General features: G+C 33.7%; 1 protein-coding gene across 1 annotated transcript in view; it reads right to left on the bottom strand.

Moving 5' to 3' along the window:
• The window catches only part of LOC145687818 (RUN domain-containing protein 1-like), a 38,816-nt gene extending 34,205 nt beyond the window's left edge, over positions 1–4,611 (bottom strand). The window contains exon 1 of the mRNA XM_081761252.1: positions 4,308–4,611. Coding sequence (XP_081617378.1) covers positions 4,308–4,466 — 159 coding nt within the window. The 5' untranslated portion in view covers positions 4,467–4,611. The remainder of the gene's footprint in view (positions 1–4,307) is intronic.
• Between the last annotated feature and the right edge of the window lie 16,157 nt (positions 4,612–20,768).

Raw genomic sequence — 20,768 nt, 5'->3', positions numbered from 1 at the left:
ATCATTTACTTTCTTTTAAAGAAAGAATCCTTGCTTGCTGCGAAATTTTTGTTATTAAAAATTAAAGAATTGTAAGCTCTTTTAACGTAAATTCCTATATTTTATCTGAAGTTTCAAGACAATGACGGTGCAAGTTTATAATTTGCACTCATAGACCCGGGTTCGATTTCTGACAGGAAATCATGTGGTTTAGATTTCACGTGAAGCTGTAGGTTCACGTCTCAAATAGCCGCGCTTTTGAAAGGGACACTAAGCTGAAAGTTAAAAATAATAATAATCAAAAATTAATCTACAACCTCATTTACAAGTATTAACAATATATTAACTTTACTTCAGGCGTGCCGTTGCTCAGTAGCAGAGTGCTTATCTGCGTGGTGACCATAGTTCGCACTAAGTGTACATTGTGGTGTACAAACACAGTATGTGTGGGTTTCCTCGGGGTTCTTCCGTTCCCCATCATCCATCTCGTCACATTCTCCTACAACCTTGGTGCATAATCGTGGAATGTTAAAGTAACAAACAAAAGAAGAAATAGGCCTATTCCTTTCTTCAAAATACGTACTCTTAGTACTTTACACATTGTATCTTATGGGAAGAGCTTCATTCCTGAATGTAAATTCACTGTGAGAGAGCTTAACCGTTATGGGTTACTACCACCACGTGCAGACGCGAAAAAAGTTAAAGAAAAACACAAACCAACACATGCTATGTGGCTATTTAAAGCAAGAATTGTATCTGACCGTAGCAAGGGCAGGGCGAGAGTGGTGAGTCTACACAGGGGTTCGTGCATTGGGAGCCAGCACGTTAGAACGTAAATGAAGATAGCACAAACAAAAACAACACGTGGGACACTTCTATCCTTACACATCATGACCCAACAGCTGCCCTCGTGTACCACTAGAGTTCATCCCGCCTTCCTTCTGTAGTATTACGTAGTAAGAAGCATACATTTTGCAATTCATATTTACACCTGCTGACGCATGTCAGAGGTAAGATCCTGATATATTTTGATTATATCTCATCTTAAATGAAAATACACATTTCTTCTGTAAATTTTATAAACTTTTGGTCCTAGATTGTAAACGCAATGGCTCCCGGCCGATAATCACTCTAAGTGCCATTTCAGTTTACGCAACGCATTACTGCGTCAAGCCCCACAAGCTAATGACCAGAATTATCGGATCAAAAATTACAAATTGCGTGTCGAAAGCATCGCCAATCTTGGCCTATATATTTCGCTCATTGTACTATCCTATCTTAGGGAAGCATACTTACATTCACAAAATATTATTTTCTCTTAGCACGAAACACTCTTACTCCCTTCAAAAATGATCCTCATAGCAGGTTTTGCATTACTGGATTGACTTTAGGAGCGCTGACCATCAAGTAAGAACTAACTGTAAAACACCAACCAACTTGTGCTAAGTGGCAACTAAAAGGCACGAATGCTAACAGACCCAGGGCAGGAGTGCAATAGGGAAGTCCGAGCATGAAATTACATGCCATGCATGTGGCACAGCTTTGCGACACTTCCATTATCATTTTGTACACTCCCGTTACATAGCATTTTAAATCTAATCTAATCTTCCACAAGTCACCATTCAGCGTATTCAGAACTATGAACGTAACCTTTGAGCTTTACCTAACCCAACACTATACTATAACAAATCATTAATGATACATGACAGCAGTATTTTAACTCCAACCTAACTTAAAAATGTAAATTTGCAAAATTTCATAGCTCAAAATCTGACCTAACCTAAAAATATAAGAAATTGTAAAATTTCGTAGAACTGTCTGTTCAAGTAATGTCGTCGTAAGAAATGCATAAGGTATTGATTGATTGGCCTATGTTTAGCAGAAGGGGTCCAGCTCTTTTCTCTAAAAAATGTTACAATTTTGGTAATCTCTGTTCACATTCGGTTAGTTTAGGCTAGCTTAGGTTAGGTTAGGTTATTTTACGTTAAATTAGTGTTGGGGTCTCGCATGATTTTCCAAAAAATGATAGAATTTCGCTTATTTCTATAATATTAGGTAAGTTTAAGTTAGTTCAGGTTAGCTTAGGTTAGATTAGATTTGGTTTCGTTCTGTTACGTCTAAGTACTTGCATCATTCATTTCTCCTGCAAACTCTGGTTTTTTCCATGCTTCCGGATCCCTTGTACTAAACATACTCCGATTGATTGATTGATCGTTCATTTGACCATACAAAGTACACAAATTTGTACATATGGTATAGAACATGTCACTTCGTAATAATACATTGGTTAAATACACCTCTTCACAGAGTTAATAAACACATACAAACTAACTATAAGCATACAAATATAATAACTAAAACTTTTACAATAAAAGAAGGAAAAAATATTTATTTAATCTAATGGTTAAAATATACCTACATACCAAGTATTACTGCCTTCCGAAATAATAAAGGATTATTCACCTATATATATACTCATCTACAGAATAATAAGATTTACAAATTAGCATATTTTGAACCTCTCTGAAAAACTTTATATCATATTTTATGTAATTCAATTCTTTTGGTAATTTATTACATAGTACCGCACCTCTATAAAATGTAGTTTTTTTCAAACATACTTGTTCTGTGTGACGGTATTACAAATTTATCACAGTTTCTAGTTCTATATTTATGTACGTCGGCGTGAATTAAGTAGTTATCCATATTGGTAAGTCTTTACTTTGACTCCAACTGTGACTTTAATCGGTTCTTATAGGTTCAGTTACTTCCTGGAACTGTTTGTGCGTGAGTCACTTGTTGGAACTGTTCGTGCCTTTGGTGTGACGTCTTAGTTCATATTTTTCCCACTAGATGTCTCTGTAGTCATATGGTAGTTGGTTAGTGTGATGTCACATGTTCTTTGTGCATGTATGTGTGTGCTGCTGTTTGTGGCATGCGGGAAGCGCGTAATTGAATTGGTTGAATTGAGTTAGAGAAAACCTATCATAGTTGTGGTCTAAACTGAAGATATTTTCGACGTATTGTAAAAGTGGACGTTTATTGGTTTCTTGTTTGTAATAATAGCAAGTGTGCTCGTTTTAATAAAACGACGTGTGTGCGGAAAGGAACATTTTTCAGTAATGTTGAGTATTGTGCATGTGTTCTTGGTATCTTATTTTTTCGTGTGTGGAATCAGCAGTTATGAGTTCATTATTCATGAGTATTCTCCTGTGGCGAAATGGTGAGTGTTTTCTTTTTTTAATTCATATTATTTTTATTCCTGATTTGTTTTGCATTTGAGTATTAGGCAAAGTATTTGGTTTGCTGCTGCTTGTCCTATTGTCTTGTTGAGATGTATTTTTTTTTCTTTGTCATGCACTGATTTATGATTAGAAACGAGTGTTTTTTTTTTAATTTTTCCCTTCTTATCTTAGCTTTATAGTAGTGGTGTGATTATTTATTATTATTTTGGATGTTTTTATGGTACTTGAGCGGGGGGTTTGGGGGGCGGTAGCCCCCCATTTAGATCTGAAAATTCAGTCACCGCTTCACCTGAATTGATGTTTAGTAACATTGTGGCCCTTGTACTTATAGTATAATTCTTAACATCATACATTACTTTCACTGTGTTAGTAATTGTAATCGATTCATGTGATCCGGTTCCGGGAGCAGTTTAGGAATGATTCCTAAACTGCTCCCGGTATCGGATCACATGAATCGGTTGAAGTCACTGTTTGGCTCAAAGTAAAAATTTGCCTCTATATTTTTTCTGACTAATGTTAATACCTAATATATATACAAACTCGGTATCGTAACCAATCTGAGTTCACGAAATTTACTTCTACAACTACTACGAAAATGGGAATGTGTAATGATACGGATTATTTTCTTTTGCAATCTAAATATTGTAAACAAATCATTAGTGGCACGGTAATAGTTAAGAACAGCTACTTCTCATCTCCCGTGCACGAGGATACATCTTACTGTTGCACTACCTAAACACCCTAAGTACAAGGGCAAGAACTCAGTCTATTACCTACTTTTTAACATCCTAGATAGTCAATGAATAATTCCTGAAAGTATGGCGTTTCTCGTCCTTTCCTAAATGGGAAGTACGGCTCCGTAACTATAACCCAGTTATGTTTTGTGAAGTAAGTAAGACCAGAGATCTTATATTTGCAAGATCGGGGGAAAACTAAAAGATACCCAAAATCACTTGTTCTGTTCAAAGTGCACTCTTACCGGTACCAGTCCCACAAACTGAGCCAATACCTTATTTCATCGATACAAAACCGAAACATTTTAACCAAAACTTTACTTACATTAGTATAGAATTTATTACTTACCGTCTTAAATGATGTAAATACTGCCTTCTGTAGTACCCAAACTTTCAACAGTCGATCTCCGATCGACTGCATGCCAATCGTAATACAGTTTGAAAGAGTTGGTTCGTAAATTGAAGTGCTTGGCACAAAATCTATAAATGCACGCAAATTTAGTTCCATGTTTAATGGAAAGAGTTACGTATTTATCTCGTTGAACACAGTAGACTTGAAACGTAAACCAGTAATTCATTTCTCCATATACGCTATGACCACAAATATAGACTAACAGCTACTATGGCTTCTACCTCAAATTCTGTACTCAACTATCGATCGAGGGTTGCCAGGTCAAAAATATAACATTATTAACACATTCTGGGCTTCATTCCATAAAGGCTTTCGCAAAGACAGTAACAAGAACGAAAAAAAAAAAAAAAACTGTAAACAGCAAACTTTCCGCCTGATGCAGAGTCGTTTTGACAAATGATTTGCATCATATTAAAGGCCTGACTAATGCAAGAAGCATATGTTAGTCGAACTCTTTAATGCGGCACTAATCACGAGACAGGACGACTCTCTATAGACCCCTTTATGTCGTGCTGAGAGAAACCACTAAGACATGATATCCTTGGAAGAATATCTCAAATGAGTTTTGCGTGCAGGACAGTTTTAGGCACGCCGATCCAAATTATTTTTTTACTAATTACCTATTGATTGTCTCTAAAAGATTTGCATGGGCGGCATGATATGAAACTTAGTGTAGGTAAAATTCGAGAGGGTTACTGGAAGTAACGTTTGAAAAATTAAATTCTTTTACGATTTGGGTATAATTACAGTCCGAGTATATGGCATAAAAGATACAGTGCAGAAAATAAACCTACCTATGCTAGGTTGCTGTTAAAAAGCACGAGTGCTATCTAATGAAGTCAGGACAGGACGAATATGTTGGGCCCGCGCATGAGCGTCCGAAGAGATCAGATGCGTTATTGATAGTATGTATACGTGTAAGCGAGGATAGTGTATACATGTGGATTCTCAGAATGATGCGAGTTCCAATAGCACTTGTAATTCTTTCACATTAGTAACGATACACTGTAAAAATAAGATACAGCTTTTGCACACTACGCAGAAATATTTGCCAGCGGAAAATAGTACATAATACAAGCATATTTAAAATATTATAAATCACTTGCAATACTTACTCACTAGTAACTCTACTTGTCAACTGAAAACATAGTTGAATTATGTAGTATCTAATTCTGTCGCCTATAAAAATTGTCATGTACAAAGCAAATCTTTCCATGCAGAGTAATTAAACTTACCTGTAAATTTCGCAAAATTTGGTGAGCCTAATCTCGACCAACATCGAATTTCGTACTACCACGGCACGACGTACGCTACAATTTGTTTCGCGAGGGGTACACTTTCAATATGAGAATAAATTATATTAAAATTTTGAAAAGTCAGGAATATCGGGGAGATGTCGATACCAGGTCTCACCCCATATCGGGGAGATGTCGATACCAGGTCTCACCCATTTTATACATTCCCCGACTTCAACTTTTTTAATTGTTCAACATAGGTCTTCATTCCGCAAACAATTTGCAAAAGAAAATAAAGAAAAACGAAAAAGAAGAATGTAAAACGAACTCAAAATCTGGAAGAAGAAATTATAAGTGATATATTGATTATTACAAAACAAAACGCACGTTTTCCGTTTCGTTGACTCAAGTCCCTACCTCTTGTGCAAAGTGCCGCCAACTATCATCGTCAGCCGTTGCCTTTTGGCGGATAACCGCCGAAGTGAAGGAAAAATGACTGCCTGCATCGGTCCGCGTTCGGTTTCAAGCGGAAATCCACCGAAGCGAGAGCGAAGAGGCTGAAGTCGTCGTAAAGTTAGATGACAGTTGTCGTATTTTCACCATGCGGTGTTGTAGAGAATGACCGCTGAATAAAGGTGAGAATTCGGTAACCTTCGCCGAGAACTTTTGCCACATGTTGTTCTCATCTGTTTTTTGTGTTAGGACATTAGAACAACAGGTGGCAGCACTGCTACTCATGTAACTGTTGTCAGACAGTTTATAGGCTTACAGATATGAGTGTTTTGGGTTCAATTCTTCCCTATCCCAGTTCACATCAGGGGCAGATCCAGGGGGGCGATCGCCCCCCCAGAGGAGGAAAATTTCTTATTTTATACATATAAATAAAACCCATCCAAAAGTTTGGAGCCCCTAAAAGTAGCAGTATGACAACCCACCGCCCCCCAGAAGTCGGTCCTGGACCCGCCCCTGGTTCAGATAAATCATATATCGTGATCTTGGGTTTGTTCCTAACGTTCTATGAGGAAAGATCATATACAGAGATCAAGTTACTATAATCATAAGGAAGAATACACACTCACGGTCATCAGATTCGGGTGCATTCAATAACCACAAGAAGGCTGAGTCGTGTGAACACCGTCACTGGCGAGTCAAGCACATTACGGCTACATCGATAATATAATTCTCATCGATAATTTCAAAAAGAGCACTTGTGGGGGGAATAACTGACATTGCTGACACCGGATGGTTGCAGAGAGACAGAGAGAAATATACCTTTGCACTGCGCTACTTTCAATGTACTTCACCTGTAAGGCTAGTTTTAGACGGAAGCATTTATCGTAGCATTTCTCGTAGCAAAAATCGTATCAACGATATCCTACCATGTAAAGTTGCATATGCTATAGAATTTCCCAAGTCATGGCATATCCTATGGCATTTCTTGTCGATAGAACCTGCTCTATTTCGTAGCATTTTTTCCAGCAATTCTGGTCCGATTGCAGCGCCGTGGTGTGTTAAAAAGAAGCCAAATATCCATGATTTTGTGCCAAATATCAATGCTCTTTGTCTTGTGTGGGAAATTGAATTGTATTAAAGAAAAATGAGTTGGAGTAGGGATGCTCTTTGCCCACATACTTCTTTGTGATTTTCGTTTTTTAATATGACCGACGAGAACCGTTGTTACAATTACTATAGCTTTAGCTACCTCACGCTTCATTTCGGAGTCATAATTGCGCTCTTCCAGAGTGATTTGTATGCTACGTCACTACAGATGCTTATCAAAATGCTACCTTTCAAAAGTACCATATACTTTTGATGCCATAGAATGTTATATGAAACTTTTGGCAGCACATCTGCTACGAGAGATGCGACGATAAATGCTTCCGCCTAAAACTAGCCTAACCTAATAAAATATTAAATCATGCAAGCAGTACAGTATAATACCTATCCTTTCAAATAATTAAAGAATAACTCTAGAAAATATACACAATAGCACTATTAACGTATTATCACTTGATTAAAAAATAGCATACGCAATAAATATTTTTAGTGCATATATTTTGACTTTTAAGAAATTAGGAACACACTGATACACACAATATATTCTGATTAAAAAATAACGATAATAGCCCCGGAGCACGATTTTGATACGCACGAAAACGACACTGAGAAGCACGCACGGATATTATGATTTCGATAATATACAGAAAGACAATATATTTCTTGAAGAGAGAAGCAGTATTCTTCTTTTGCTGGCCATGTGATGAATTGTTTCCTCCAAAGGGGTTCTTGGATGCTCCTCCCATTTTCCAAGGCATACAACGTCGCAAAAGGACAATTTATTCACAAATCCTTTAATTTATTGATAATTTGATAAATGTATTTTATATATGCACTAACTATTAAATTCTGTGAACTTTACTAGGAATATATATGCCTATAGTTAACACATTTAGTTGTAGTCTTCGAACAGTCAGACAAATACGTGTTATTCCGTTTGTGTTTAGGAGATCATTCCACAGTAGGGTATGTTTGTATGTTCTAGGACACTTTTCCCCCTTCCACCCCCTAACTGTAAAAAAAATTATGAAGCCACCACTGACTATTGTACTTTAACACAGAAGGATAACCCAAAGTGAGATTGAATAAAGTTTTATGACATTAAAAATCAAACAAAAATGAGCTAACTATTTTGGATATTTTATATTTAATAAATCATGAAAAAGTGTGTAATTTGTGGAGAATTAAAACAATTCCAAGAGTTCGCTAGAAATGGAAACAAGAGGTCTGATAACTGTAAAAAATGTTATAGAGCAGAGAATCTCAATAAAGAAGTTGAACAGGGTTTAAAATATTAGGGACCGTTGATAGATTATTCACTCTCATCAATAGAACGAGTGATGGAAATACATAATAAAATGTTAGAGCATGACTTTATAAAAATAATGTAGCTTTTCTTTAAGGACATAGACACACGATTTAAGATTTTAAGACCAGCTACATTATCAGAATGTAAGTTTGTAGATCCAACATATAACCCCGTAGGTTTTACATTACCGGCACCACAAGTTATTTTATTTAAGGATATAATACGTGTTGGTTTCCCACCATATTTTATTAGAAGGAACGAAACTACATCTTGTTATGACTTAACTAATGAAAGAAATATTAATAATAAATGTGTTGTATGTGGAATTCCTGCATATTATAATGAGAACTTTTGTTCCATATCCCATATAAAACTACATGATTGGATACGAAAAAGATTGTCAGAATTTAAAGAAAAGGGATATATCATCACTACCTACAAATCGCCCCTAGATGACTAACGTAATTACTAAGCATTTTCTTTGAATAATTTTTGCTTTAACATTAGTTGACCAACCCATTTCGGACATAGTTTTGACCAGCGCAGAAGGAATCAACTAATTATACAAAGTTACACGACGCAAAGTATTCCCATAACTACAATGTTAAAGTGAGATCGCATAGGCTTTTATGACATTTAAAATCATAAAAACTTACATCTAAAACTTATAACTTATAGTGCTGTCTTTGATTGAAAAAATAGTTTTTGTTTCGTGTAAATCGGTTCACAAATAACTGAATTATAAAAGTTTAAAGTTTACTATGTTGCATACAGACGCTGCATATATATATATATATATTTCATTTTCGTTGAATTGCACACACGCACACATTAACAATATCAGTTGTCGAGCACACATATACATATATAGCAAAGAAGAAGGAGGAAGTAAAACGTGACTTGCATAATACCAGTTAACATGTTTTCTCTTTCTTCTGAGTATGTAATAATAACAACACCAAAACTGACCGTCCAGGCTGTCACGGCTTGTTGTCTGTCCCGCTTTTTTCGATTCAAGGTCATCAGTTTGAAGAAAATCCTTGATGCAAAATCTGTCCACAAATCTCTAGCTTTTATAACTCTGAAACATACCGCATGCAACACCATCTATTGAATAAGTGAGTAACTGCTTGAATATGGTCACCTAACCGGCAAATTTAATTAAAGCATCAATGTTCAAAAAAGAGAAAAAAGTCAGTGTTGCAAACCCACTTACCAAATATTATAGTGTTTACCCAAAATATTTTAAGAGGATAGTTTTACCCCTCCATAGTAATAATGTGCTAACTCATCAAATAAAAAAGTTGGCAAATTTCAGAAAAAAATGAGTTGGCGCACACTGCAAAAATATCAGATATTCGAAAAATAAAAAATACTATCATAATCTACATAAAATTCTAAGACTTTTTTAAAGAATAACATTTTCCCGAAAACTCAAAAATAAACCCGTAAAAAATTCCCGAAATTTTGAATTTGTTATAACCGTCAAATATTAACCGATTTTCAAAATTCAAACGGCAATCAATAGAGAAATAAATTTACTATCTATTGAATGTCTTATAAATTGCATAACTCTAAGGATATAATTACAGACTTAAATAACTTTCTTATTTATACGTGTATCTTTAAAATTCAAATGACATTGTGTTCTATATATCCAAAGGTCTTAGTTTTTATAGTCTTGATACTATAAAAACACTTAAACACATAAAACACTTATATACTTAAAACATACTTAAAATTACAAGTTCGGATATTGATAATGGAATCTTCTGCTATTTTTTGGATTCATTTCTAAAGTGAAACTGATGTATTTTATAACCATTATCTAAATCTTTCAAACCCTCATACTTAACAAACAGCTTATATTTTTTTCAAATCTTTCAATACTTGCTCAGTTTCGTCATTATATCTTTGCGGTAATAACGTCTTATATTTCTCATCTAAATGTATTAAAACTCTTTGACCATAACGCTGTGTTTGAATCAATTTCCATAATGTTATCTCGTACGCTTTACCTTTTTCTAACTCATCTATGCGAAGGAATCTCATTTTTTATTCAAATAATTAGCCATAGCTGCTTATTTGTTATAAGGAAAATGTTCGTTTTATGAGAAATTCATAAAACCAATCCTCATTTACATACAGAAAATTTACATAAAATTTACATACAGAATTCAACAGTTGGATAATTATCTTTTAGACCAGTGTATTTGATTTTTATTCCATCTTTAATTATCTCATCAATCATTTTATCTGTTAAGTGTTTTGTAAATCTAGGTGGAAGAAAGACAAACTCCTCACACTCAACTAAAACGCTCTTTCCAAACTTAGTTTTAATCTTTTCAATTATCACAATCTTATATTCTGTACCTAATTCTAATTCTCTTAATCCAATAACTTGTTTTTGCTCAAGACTTCCAAGTTTATTTAAAACCTCAATATGACTTGCCATGGTATTTATTATATAGAAAATCAACGATCACTCTTCAATTTTTTATCTTCACCAAAAATATTTTAATCATTTTTGGCAATTTCGTTTATGGAAAACTCTCATAAACAATACAAACATACATTTAACTATCTAAAACTCTTCTACTACTTTCTCATTCTTAGGATCATATGTAAAGTTCTTTTGTCCAATTAAAATCGCATAACATATAGTATTAGCAGCCACAGCTTCTGCAAAATCTACTACAATCTTTATGTTTGTTCTCTCATTTACCGATACATTCTTCCTCTTACTACAATTAATCACGTACATTGGTCTGTTATCTATAAACTCTTTAGGATCATAGTACATTTCAGTATTACCACATGTTATTCTCTTAAATGCAGTATAATCTTCATACATCTTAAAATAATGCCTGTTAGTAATATCTAAGTTTCTTGATTCTTTTGGAAATACCTCATTCCTCCCATTCTTAAGATAAATATTCTTTACCTTACAATGATCGAACTTACTTGCATCTGCTGTTTGTTTACCACTTCTATCAGTTTGGAACATTACAACTACAAAATCAGGCATATCAAATTGTCTAGAATTAAATTGAGTAGTAACATCAAACTCCAAGAAAGAACCTACAACAGTCTTCTGAACACATTCATAAGTATGGAATGAAAACATGATTTTAGGTTCTTGAAGAATATTCAACTTTAACTTGTTTTCATAATTAGATTCGTATTCAACAATAGGCATTCTTATCTCCATACTTTTTATTGTTATTTTTCCATCATGAGGAGGTGCTGCACCTGCTCCTCATCCAGTCCATTTGTACAAGACATCGTTATTGTTGTTAGCTTTTGTAAATGTTATTCTCAATCCACCTTTCCACATAACCTCTTTATAATCACTTAAAAAGCCTGGAATTAATCTTAATGGATACAAAACGCTAAAGTCCTTTCGTAGACCAAGTTGATCATCTGTTTCAAATCCTGCTTGTTTTAAATATTCAACTTCTGGTTTGGAAATCATTAATGTTCCAATAGCTGTAGATGTTATTCCAGGTAGTTCAATCTTATCTATAACAACACCATGGTTTCTAACCTCAATTTGAGAAGAGAAGAATGGTAAGAAGTTATCTACAAGTTTTATAGTATCGTTTGCACCAAATGTTCCTCCAACTGATGCACCAACAACTTCAAAAGTCATATGACAATCTGCTTTGTGTGGATGTATAAAGCCATCCCCCACATCGAAATCAAACTCAATATCTTTGTTAGCTTCATTCAAATTATTAAATGTTCTTGTGTTAGTTTTAAAACTCTGTAACTCGTAACTCTCAACACTATCCATTTATTATAAAGAAAATTTTGAAACAACGCTTTTATGGGATATACCCATAAAAGAATCCTACATAATAACATTTAAAAACTTATAATCCCCATCCTAACTTAACCGTAGCATTCATAGCAGTACCAACCCCAAAAGCAGCTAATCGTTCACCAATTGATGCATTACTACTAAATGCTCTTTTCCATGCTTTAGTTTCTAGTTCCTTATCTGCAATATGTCTTGACTCTGTATCTTTATTGTCTCTGTAGTATATATCGTGTTCTTTACAAGCCTCATCTAATGGGTTAATACCTTTATCACCTCTTTCTAATCTTTCTTGTAGCTTAGTTCCCGGACCACAATACCAAAATCCTGGAATATGTAATTCAAATTGGAGTTTATTAATCAAATCATTTACTAATCCTTTTCCAAGCTTCTCATCATTCCAGAATCGTGGTGGTAATGTATTTAAGATCTTAATCAAAAAACCTATACCTTTTGGATCATTAGGAATAAATTGTGTAAGCTTATTATTAATCATACTCACTATACCTACTTTCTCATTATAAAAGTTATTATTACCAGCCTTTTCTTCTCCATCTATAACTATTAACCGATCAATTAACTTTCTCACATCATCCATCCATACATATTCTTTAGGTATCTCTGTATATTGTTTAATTCCTTCACCAGTCCGTTTCGGAGTTGGAGGTAAAGATGGTTTAATATAATTATCCCAAATAGGCTTGATAATATTAATGTACTTAGAACCTCTATTAGATGCTACTTTTTTATCTCGATTATATTTTTGGAAGGCAGCATCTGATTCTATTATTATTTCCTTGTACTGTTCAAAATCGTCATCATCATAATCTTCAATGGTTTTATTAGTATTCATCGTTAACAAGTCCCATAGACCTTCTGTTCATTTATAAGTTTTACCATTAATTATCAAATCATCACCACTTACTTTAACTTCAGAATTTCCTATCTTATTTATTATTTTCCCATCTTCTTCTACAGTTCTTATTCCAAGTACACTATCATTTCTTTTACTATAATATTTTGTTGCAATCTTACCAAATGACTGTGCTGTTGTTAAAGGTTCTACTCCTTCCAATTTGTCTTTAATTTGTTTTCTCATTTGTTTTATTTCTCCTGTTATAGGGGTATCACTACTACTTGGGGAACTATCATAAGTTATCATTTTAGGTGTTTCTAGTAGACTAGGATCTATTGAAGCCGTCTTATGTACAGCTGGAACAAGTTCAGTTATTAGATTTTTATTTTGTTCTGCTACTTCTTTGATCTCACTTCCCAAGTTTTGAATAGCATCAATTACAGGCTGTTCTTGCGTCTTAAATTTATCGTATATACCTGCTCGTTCTTTCTTCCAAGATTTGAAGCCCTTTATCAAGAACTCCTTTAACTTGATATTCTTATTAATTTCTTTTTCATCCATTTATTATATAGAAAACGAACAAACATGGAAAAACGTCGAACGTTAAAACGTGAAAAAACTCAAACGTTAAAAAACGTCAAAAACGTCAAAAACATCAAAAAAACGTCAAACGTTTATAAAGTGTTTTATCTTGTTCCTATACTTACCATTGTTTACCTTCCTTGTCATATCAATTACTATAAAACCATAATCTTCTTGCCAACATTTTGAACATATCTCTTTAAATTTATCATAAGACATATATCCTCCACCAAACTCATTATACACATGTTGAAGATTAGTATCATCTTGTCTAAATACACATAGGAAGTTAACATTATCTCTTATAAGCTGTTTAGGTACTTTTGAATATGTCTGTGCAAGATAGAAACAGTCTAAATGTCTATGTCTACCTCTTCTAAAGTAATTTCTAACAGTATCTTGATTGTCCAAAATGTAATCGTCAAACACAACTATAGAGTATTTTTCACATTCATCAATAGGTACAATACGGTCATTACCGCTTAAGAACGTTGCTATTTGCTTCTTAAACTTTAGTTCTGCTTTTTCAAATCGATTTTTAATTGCTCATACTTTGGCTGATTCATGCTTTTAGAATATATATATAAGTAATTATTGTTTAACCAACCTGACTGTAATAAAACGTTAAATAACAAAAAAGTTTTACCCACTATAAGACCCACTATAAGATGGACCCACTATAAGACATCGAATATCATCAGGTATAAGCTCTCCATTTCTTTTCTTAACTGCAGTTTCTTTTATCATCTCTTTTACATCCCAATTAATAGTTTTCTTACTCATTTATTATAGAGAAAATCGACTCTTTTATGATCTTATATCTTTAAGTTGTTCTCTGCTCTTAAGCAACGTATCTTTTATATATTCGTTATCCATTTCACCATTTAATGTTATTATCATCTCTAACTGTTCTTTAAATGAGTTAATACAAGTGACAATGGTTTTATATTCGTGTTTTCTTCTGCTTATGTTTAACTTAGAAGACAAACCTGTTATTATAGCACTTCCAGTTGCAAGAGACGTTGTTAATATTGGGTAAATTGTTACAGGTATAAAAATATTAATAAACCTAGTTGTTGCAGAAAGTATAACTGATAACGTGATCAAAGTGTAGTATGCATATTTAACAATTCGCAGTTTTCTCTTTTCCTTCTTTAAACTGTATTCTAACTTTTGAATGATATCTTCTATTAACTTGATTACTTTCTCTCTTGGAATATCTCTGGGTAAATCAAACTCATTCATTTATTATATAATAAATGGCTAAGGTATTTAAGTTAACGAGTGATACTTCTGTTTTAAAGAAGAAACTCCATTACGAATTAGACAACAGTAGCAACTATTTAAGTATCGGACTAGTTGGGTTTTACACAACATACTTAACTCCAAACATTACAGAAAAAAATAATAAACTAACATTTTGTGACTTTCCTGGCTATTCTAATCTTTCAAAACAACTTATAATTCAACCTGGTCAATATAATTTAAAAGAATTAGAGGAATACATTAAATCAAATCTTCCATACACTGGTGATGCTTTTAAAAATATTAAATTTACTGAGGACAGAGAGAAAAATAGAGTTAAAATATTTAGCGAGTATTGTGATATAACCTTACATACCATTAATACTGTATTAGGTTTTAGTGATAAAAACTTGGCTAGAAACACAGAACATGTTGGAGATAAGATACCAAAGTTTCACCCATTCGATACAATTAATGTTCACTGTAATATAGCAGATGGTATGTTTGTTAAAGATACAGAATACACACAGAGAAACAGGAATTATAGCATCATTTAAAACAGATGCCGAGTTTAAACATAGTATTATTTACGAGCCTACTTATCCATTATTTTTCCCTATATCTAAAGACAAGGTTGACAATTTTGAGATAAGGATAACAGATGAGAATGATTCCTTAATTGAATTTGGTGGAGCAACAACAACTGTAGTTTTACAAACTAAGATTTTCTCTTAAATAAATAGGAAGATGTGTTTTATTAAAGATTGTATGTTTAGTGTTCCTTATAACGAACTAAAGGATTTAAATATTGATCATGTATTAACAAAGAAACAACTTAGTGATAAATCTAAGAAAATTAAAGAAGGTAAAGGAATGGATTTAACTTTAACTACTGCACAAATCAAAAAGATTAAGAAAGAGCATATGGGTGGTTTTATTTTTACAATTCCGGCCATTTTAGCAGCTTTAGGAGCAGTTGGCTCATTAGCAGGTGGTGCAGCAGCGATTACTAAAACTATACTAGATGCTAAGAAGAATAAACAAGAACTTGAAGAACAGAAAAAGCACAATATGGCTATGGAAGAAAAGCAGGGAGCAGGTAAACCAAACAAGTCAAAAAACTAAAACCATTGACCAACTTCGATATAGAGAGGTTGGTTAAAGAATTAAAGATAAAACGATTTAGAGGTGTATTTATGAGTGATGAACTTCCACAAAAACCCTATGTAAATGAGTGTGGTGTAGTTAACCTTGATAAATCAGAAAACATTGGTACTCATTGGATATGCTATTGGAAAGATAACAACATAAAGTACGTGTTTGATTCTTATGGTGGTGTTCCTCCTAAACAACTGGTACAATATCTTGGTACTGAAAACTTATTTTAAAATGACGAACGAATACAAGACTTTAATTCAGTTATATGTGGTCAACTTGGTGTTAAGGTTTTAAATCTTCTAAATCAAGGGTATTCTTTTAGTGATGTTATGTATATGATTAAAAATGAATAAGTTTAAGTGCTTTTATGATTTATATTCATAAAAGTTTTGTTTTAAGATAAATATGGAAGCTATACACAATAGATTTTTAGATTATTTTGAGAAGCATGAGGATGAACTAGATGCACTAGTTAGATATAATTTTTGTTGGTATTTTCGGGATGTTAGTAAGATAGACTTAAAAGATAAAAACAACGCATATACAGTTATTCAGTTATGGAAAATGTTAATACCTAAATTTTTGTATACGGAAGAAGAGTTGGTAAAGTTATATCCAATAATTACCCTAAGGGATATGTTGTTAAATTATAACACCGGACCATTAAAATGTAGTAATTGTGGTAGTAAATCATTAACAAAAGGTATGAATAGTTACATTTGTGATGATTGTTCTGTAGCGAATGGTTTTGTTTACAGTACTAATGAAAGAATGAGAGCTGCTTGTGCAAGAAAACCATGGTATGATACTACAAAAAGATTTAAGTTACAGTTATCTCGTTTGCAAGCTTTACAGGATACAATTATTCCCGAAGATGTGTTCAAGGTGTTAAATGATGAATTTAGAGATATACCAAAACATTTAATATCAACAAAAGATGTTTTAGAAGTACTAAAGAAAAACAAATACACAAAATATTATGATGATGTTTATTTAATACACTATCACCTTACCGATCAAAAACCATTAAACTTACGATATATGGAAGAAACACTTATAAACGACTTCGAAAACTTACACGAGACCTTTAAAGAGCTGTATCCGAAAAGAGTATTGTTTATTCACTTAAAATGTGTATTGTACTATCTGATGAAAAAACACGATGTTCATGTTGATATTGATTTTAAACATTCACCTAAACAAATAGAGATGTTAAGGAAATGTTTTGAAAAAATAGGATGGGCATTTTCTGTATAATAAATGAGTATGGATATATTTGGTAATGTTAAAGATAGAAAAGATAGTGTTGATATTAGTGAAGAAAAATTAAAATTGTTGGAGAATTTAAATGATGTTGTTAGCGTAAGTCAAGTTAGGTCAATAGAAGATCAATTAGAGAACGATAGAAAACGATTTGAAGATGCATTAGAAACGTTACAAGACACATACATAAAGAAAGAAGATTTTCAAAAGATTAGGATGGATACTACTAAATTGATAATGCAAAAAGAAACTATACGCTTATTATGTCGATTAAGAGCTAAAAACGTTAAGGAGCCAATCTTTAGAATATTTAATCTTTCTAATGGTTACAAATTTCTCTATAATGGGAAAATAATGCACATGGAATTAAGTTTGGATAAATACTTTCTAGAGGTATTTTTGGGTGATACTTTGATTGAAAATTTACCTTTTAGCTTTAACAAGAATGATATAATTACAATTAAACCAACTAAAAATTCAGCTATGGAAGAAGGTCAATTATTGTTTGTTATAATGTACTACCATGAGCAAAATAAATGACGCGTCTCTTTATTCTGAAGTTTTTTTGAAAATATCTCTGTTTTCTTTATATGTTCGAAATTTCGGAAGGTTTCCCCAGCAGGACAGGTTAATAACAAACCCGTTTTTAATATTTGTGTTAGATATTAGCTTAAAATAAATAAATTAGAAGCAAAAAACATTAAATCGACAGAAATCTCGAGAATTACCAACTCTGCTAAAGTGGGAAATTTTCAAGAACGCGAGGGAATTCTGCAGTTCAACACGAAGCAGCGACATCTATGTCATTGAGAGAGACGTGGATTAGATCTACAAACGAAACTTTTAACGAAATATTTCTAATTAGGGATGCATTCGAGTCGAGTCGAGTCGAGATTTAAGCCTGTCTCGACTCGTCTCGAGAAAATGTTGTCTCGACTCGTGTCTCGACTCGAAAATATGTTTCTGTCTCGACTCGACAGTCTCTGTCTCGACTCGACTCGAATTCGAGTCGAGACGTCTCGAAATTCGAGTCGAGACAAAATGTACGAGTTAAAATATACGCACACATCAGCCAGACCATCATGACTACCTATCTAATTGTCAGTATGTCGACTTTTGGCATGGATAAAAACGGCGACACGTCTTGGCATACACGCAATGATCCTTGATAGGTCGCTGGAGAGAGCTGGCACCACATGTGCTCACTCAGGTCACCTAATTCCCGAAAATTCCGGGAAGGGGGGCGATGTGTTCTGACGTCACGTTCAATCACATCCCACAAGGGACATCACTCAAATGTACGGCTCCAATTTCAATGAAACTTTTTTGGGTGATAGAAGGCATGTATGCATCATTACTTGTGGTGACAAATTTTTGCCATGGTGCATGTTTTCTATTTTTTTAAATAACTTTTAAGAGTTGTGATGTGGTTATTAGAGATTACTACAGAAGTCCCTTACTACCCTTTGTAAACGGAGCGTTAATGAAGAAAAGTGAAGAAAAACCATGTGGATACATATAAGTCCTGGGGGGAAGTCGTATGGTAGATATGACCTTGATGGCAGCCATCTTGAAATCCGCCATTTTGAATTAAGGTCAAGTTTTCAAAATGGGAATAGGGTAATATGATACATAATTTCGGGCTAGAATTTAATTAGAAAAATAATGGTGAGGTTAGTTTTAAGATACACCCATTTGGGGGAAAGTTACAGGCATATTAATTGTTTTTACTTACTGTGTGCGTAAGTCCCTTCTTACTTTCGTCTCAAGACCTCTAAATCGATCGCAACGGCAGAGCCCGGTTTCGCACTAGTGTTTAGAAATCTTTAAACTCACTTGAGGCAATATTTGTGGATTATTGTATTGTATTTTGCCTTTAATTAAATTTGAACCCACTTCATGATCTTGTGTAAAGTATCATTAAAAGAGAATTTCTGTTTTTATGGAGAACGTAAGCATAGCAATTATAAAAGGTGAGTAAGGTGCGTATGTATTTATAAGAAAGTTTATTTTACGAGTCTTTTGTGGTTCCGCCAACCTATTCTTTAGTTGTTTTTTTAAATACTCATATCTCATAAATAAAAGAGCTATTATAAAATCTCTTACCACTATTCTTTAATACTTATAAAATTTTATTTGTTGTAAAAGCACTGGCGAAATATTTCTTATCGCCCACTAAAATTATGGTGGAGCTCCTTCGTGGCTAACGGTTAGTATACTTGCCTTTGGCGTGGGAAACCTGGGCTTGATTCCCGGTGGGAGTTCATGTGGTTCGGATTCCACGTTAATCAGTAGGTCCACGTCTGACATCGCCTCGCTGCTGAACGGGACGTTACATTGACTACATTATAAAATTGTAATTTGTGACGACTAAAATATCAGAAATTAAAGATTTTTCTCTTGGGTTTTGGAACATTTTGAAAAACGTGAAAATCTGGTACTGCACCGATACAACACACCTTTTGGATTTGTCATTGTGTAAAGTGATACAAACTAAAGAAGAATTACAACTTTATGAAATTGTATTAGGACTTATTTAGAAATAAACACCAAATAAGTGTAATAGTTCATATCCGTATCAAATACCAAGTTTATGATGAATCAACTACACAACGTAGGATCCAAAACCGCTCATTGCAATTTGTTCCATCCTTCAGTCGAACCAGGAACTGAAACATAAAGAGTGACATTTTCTTTTTAAAGATACTTTGTCCAGCTAAGTATTGTGAAGGTTTATGTCAGTAGAAGGAATTGCATTCCATTATACAAGCGCAATTTCACAACTTTATGTACACATTACTAAATATCGAACACCCTTGTCCATATGATTAGCGTACGCGTCTTTGGTGCGGGAGACCTAGGTTCGATTTCCGATGGGAACTCCTATGGTTCTGAACCCACGTTAATTTGTAAGTTCACGTCTCATATAGCCTTGATGCTGAAAGGGACACTAAACTCTAATCTAATACTAAATACAAATATTTAAAGAAAAATGATGACGAACCAAGATGACGTGAATTTGGCTATCAAATCCATTTTGTGTTTTCAGTTATTTTCTAGTAGTATTTTTTCTAGGCATCCTTTCAAAAGACAGTGATGCAAATTTCGTAACTGCGAATTCCTGTTAGAAGCCATGAAATTATCCGATTAGATGCAAAATTTCCCGTCCACTAAAATTGATACCGTAAATTTACAATATCTAACAATAAATAATTTTGAAAGATATCGCTTTCGAGGGAAAAAATGAAGTGAAATCTTTGAGTTTTACGTCCCACGGTTATGCCGGTTAGGCTAAAGGAGAGGGGTGATGATGAGAAATTAGTGAAGTCGTGGAATGAAGAAAGTGGGAGGAACGGAAGAACCCCGAGGAAAC

Source organism: Thermobia domestica, chromosome 6, assembly GCF_964235325.1.
Source record: "Thermobia domestica chromosome 6, izTheDome1.hap1.1, whole genome shotgun sequence".
NCBI lineage: Eukaryota > Metazoa > Arthropoda > Insecta > Zygentoma > Lepismatidae > Thermobia > Thermobia domestica.
Note: the sequence above shows the minus strand (reverse complement) of the source record. Positions and strands in the feature narration are given on the sequence as shown.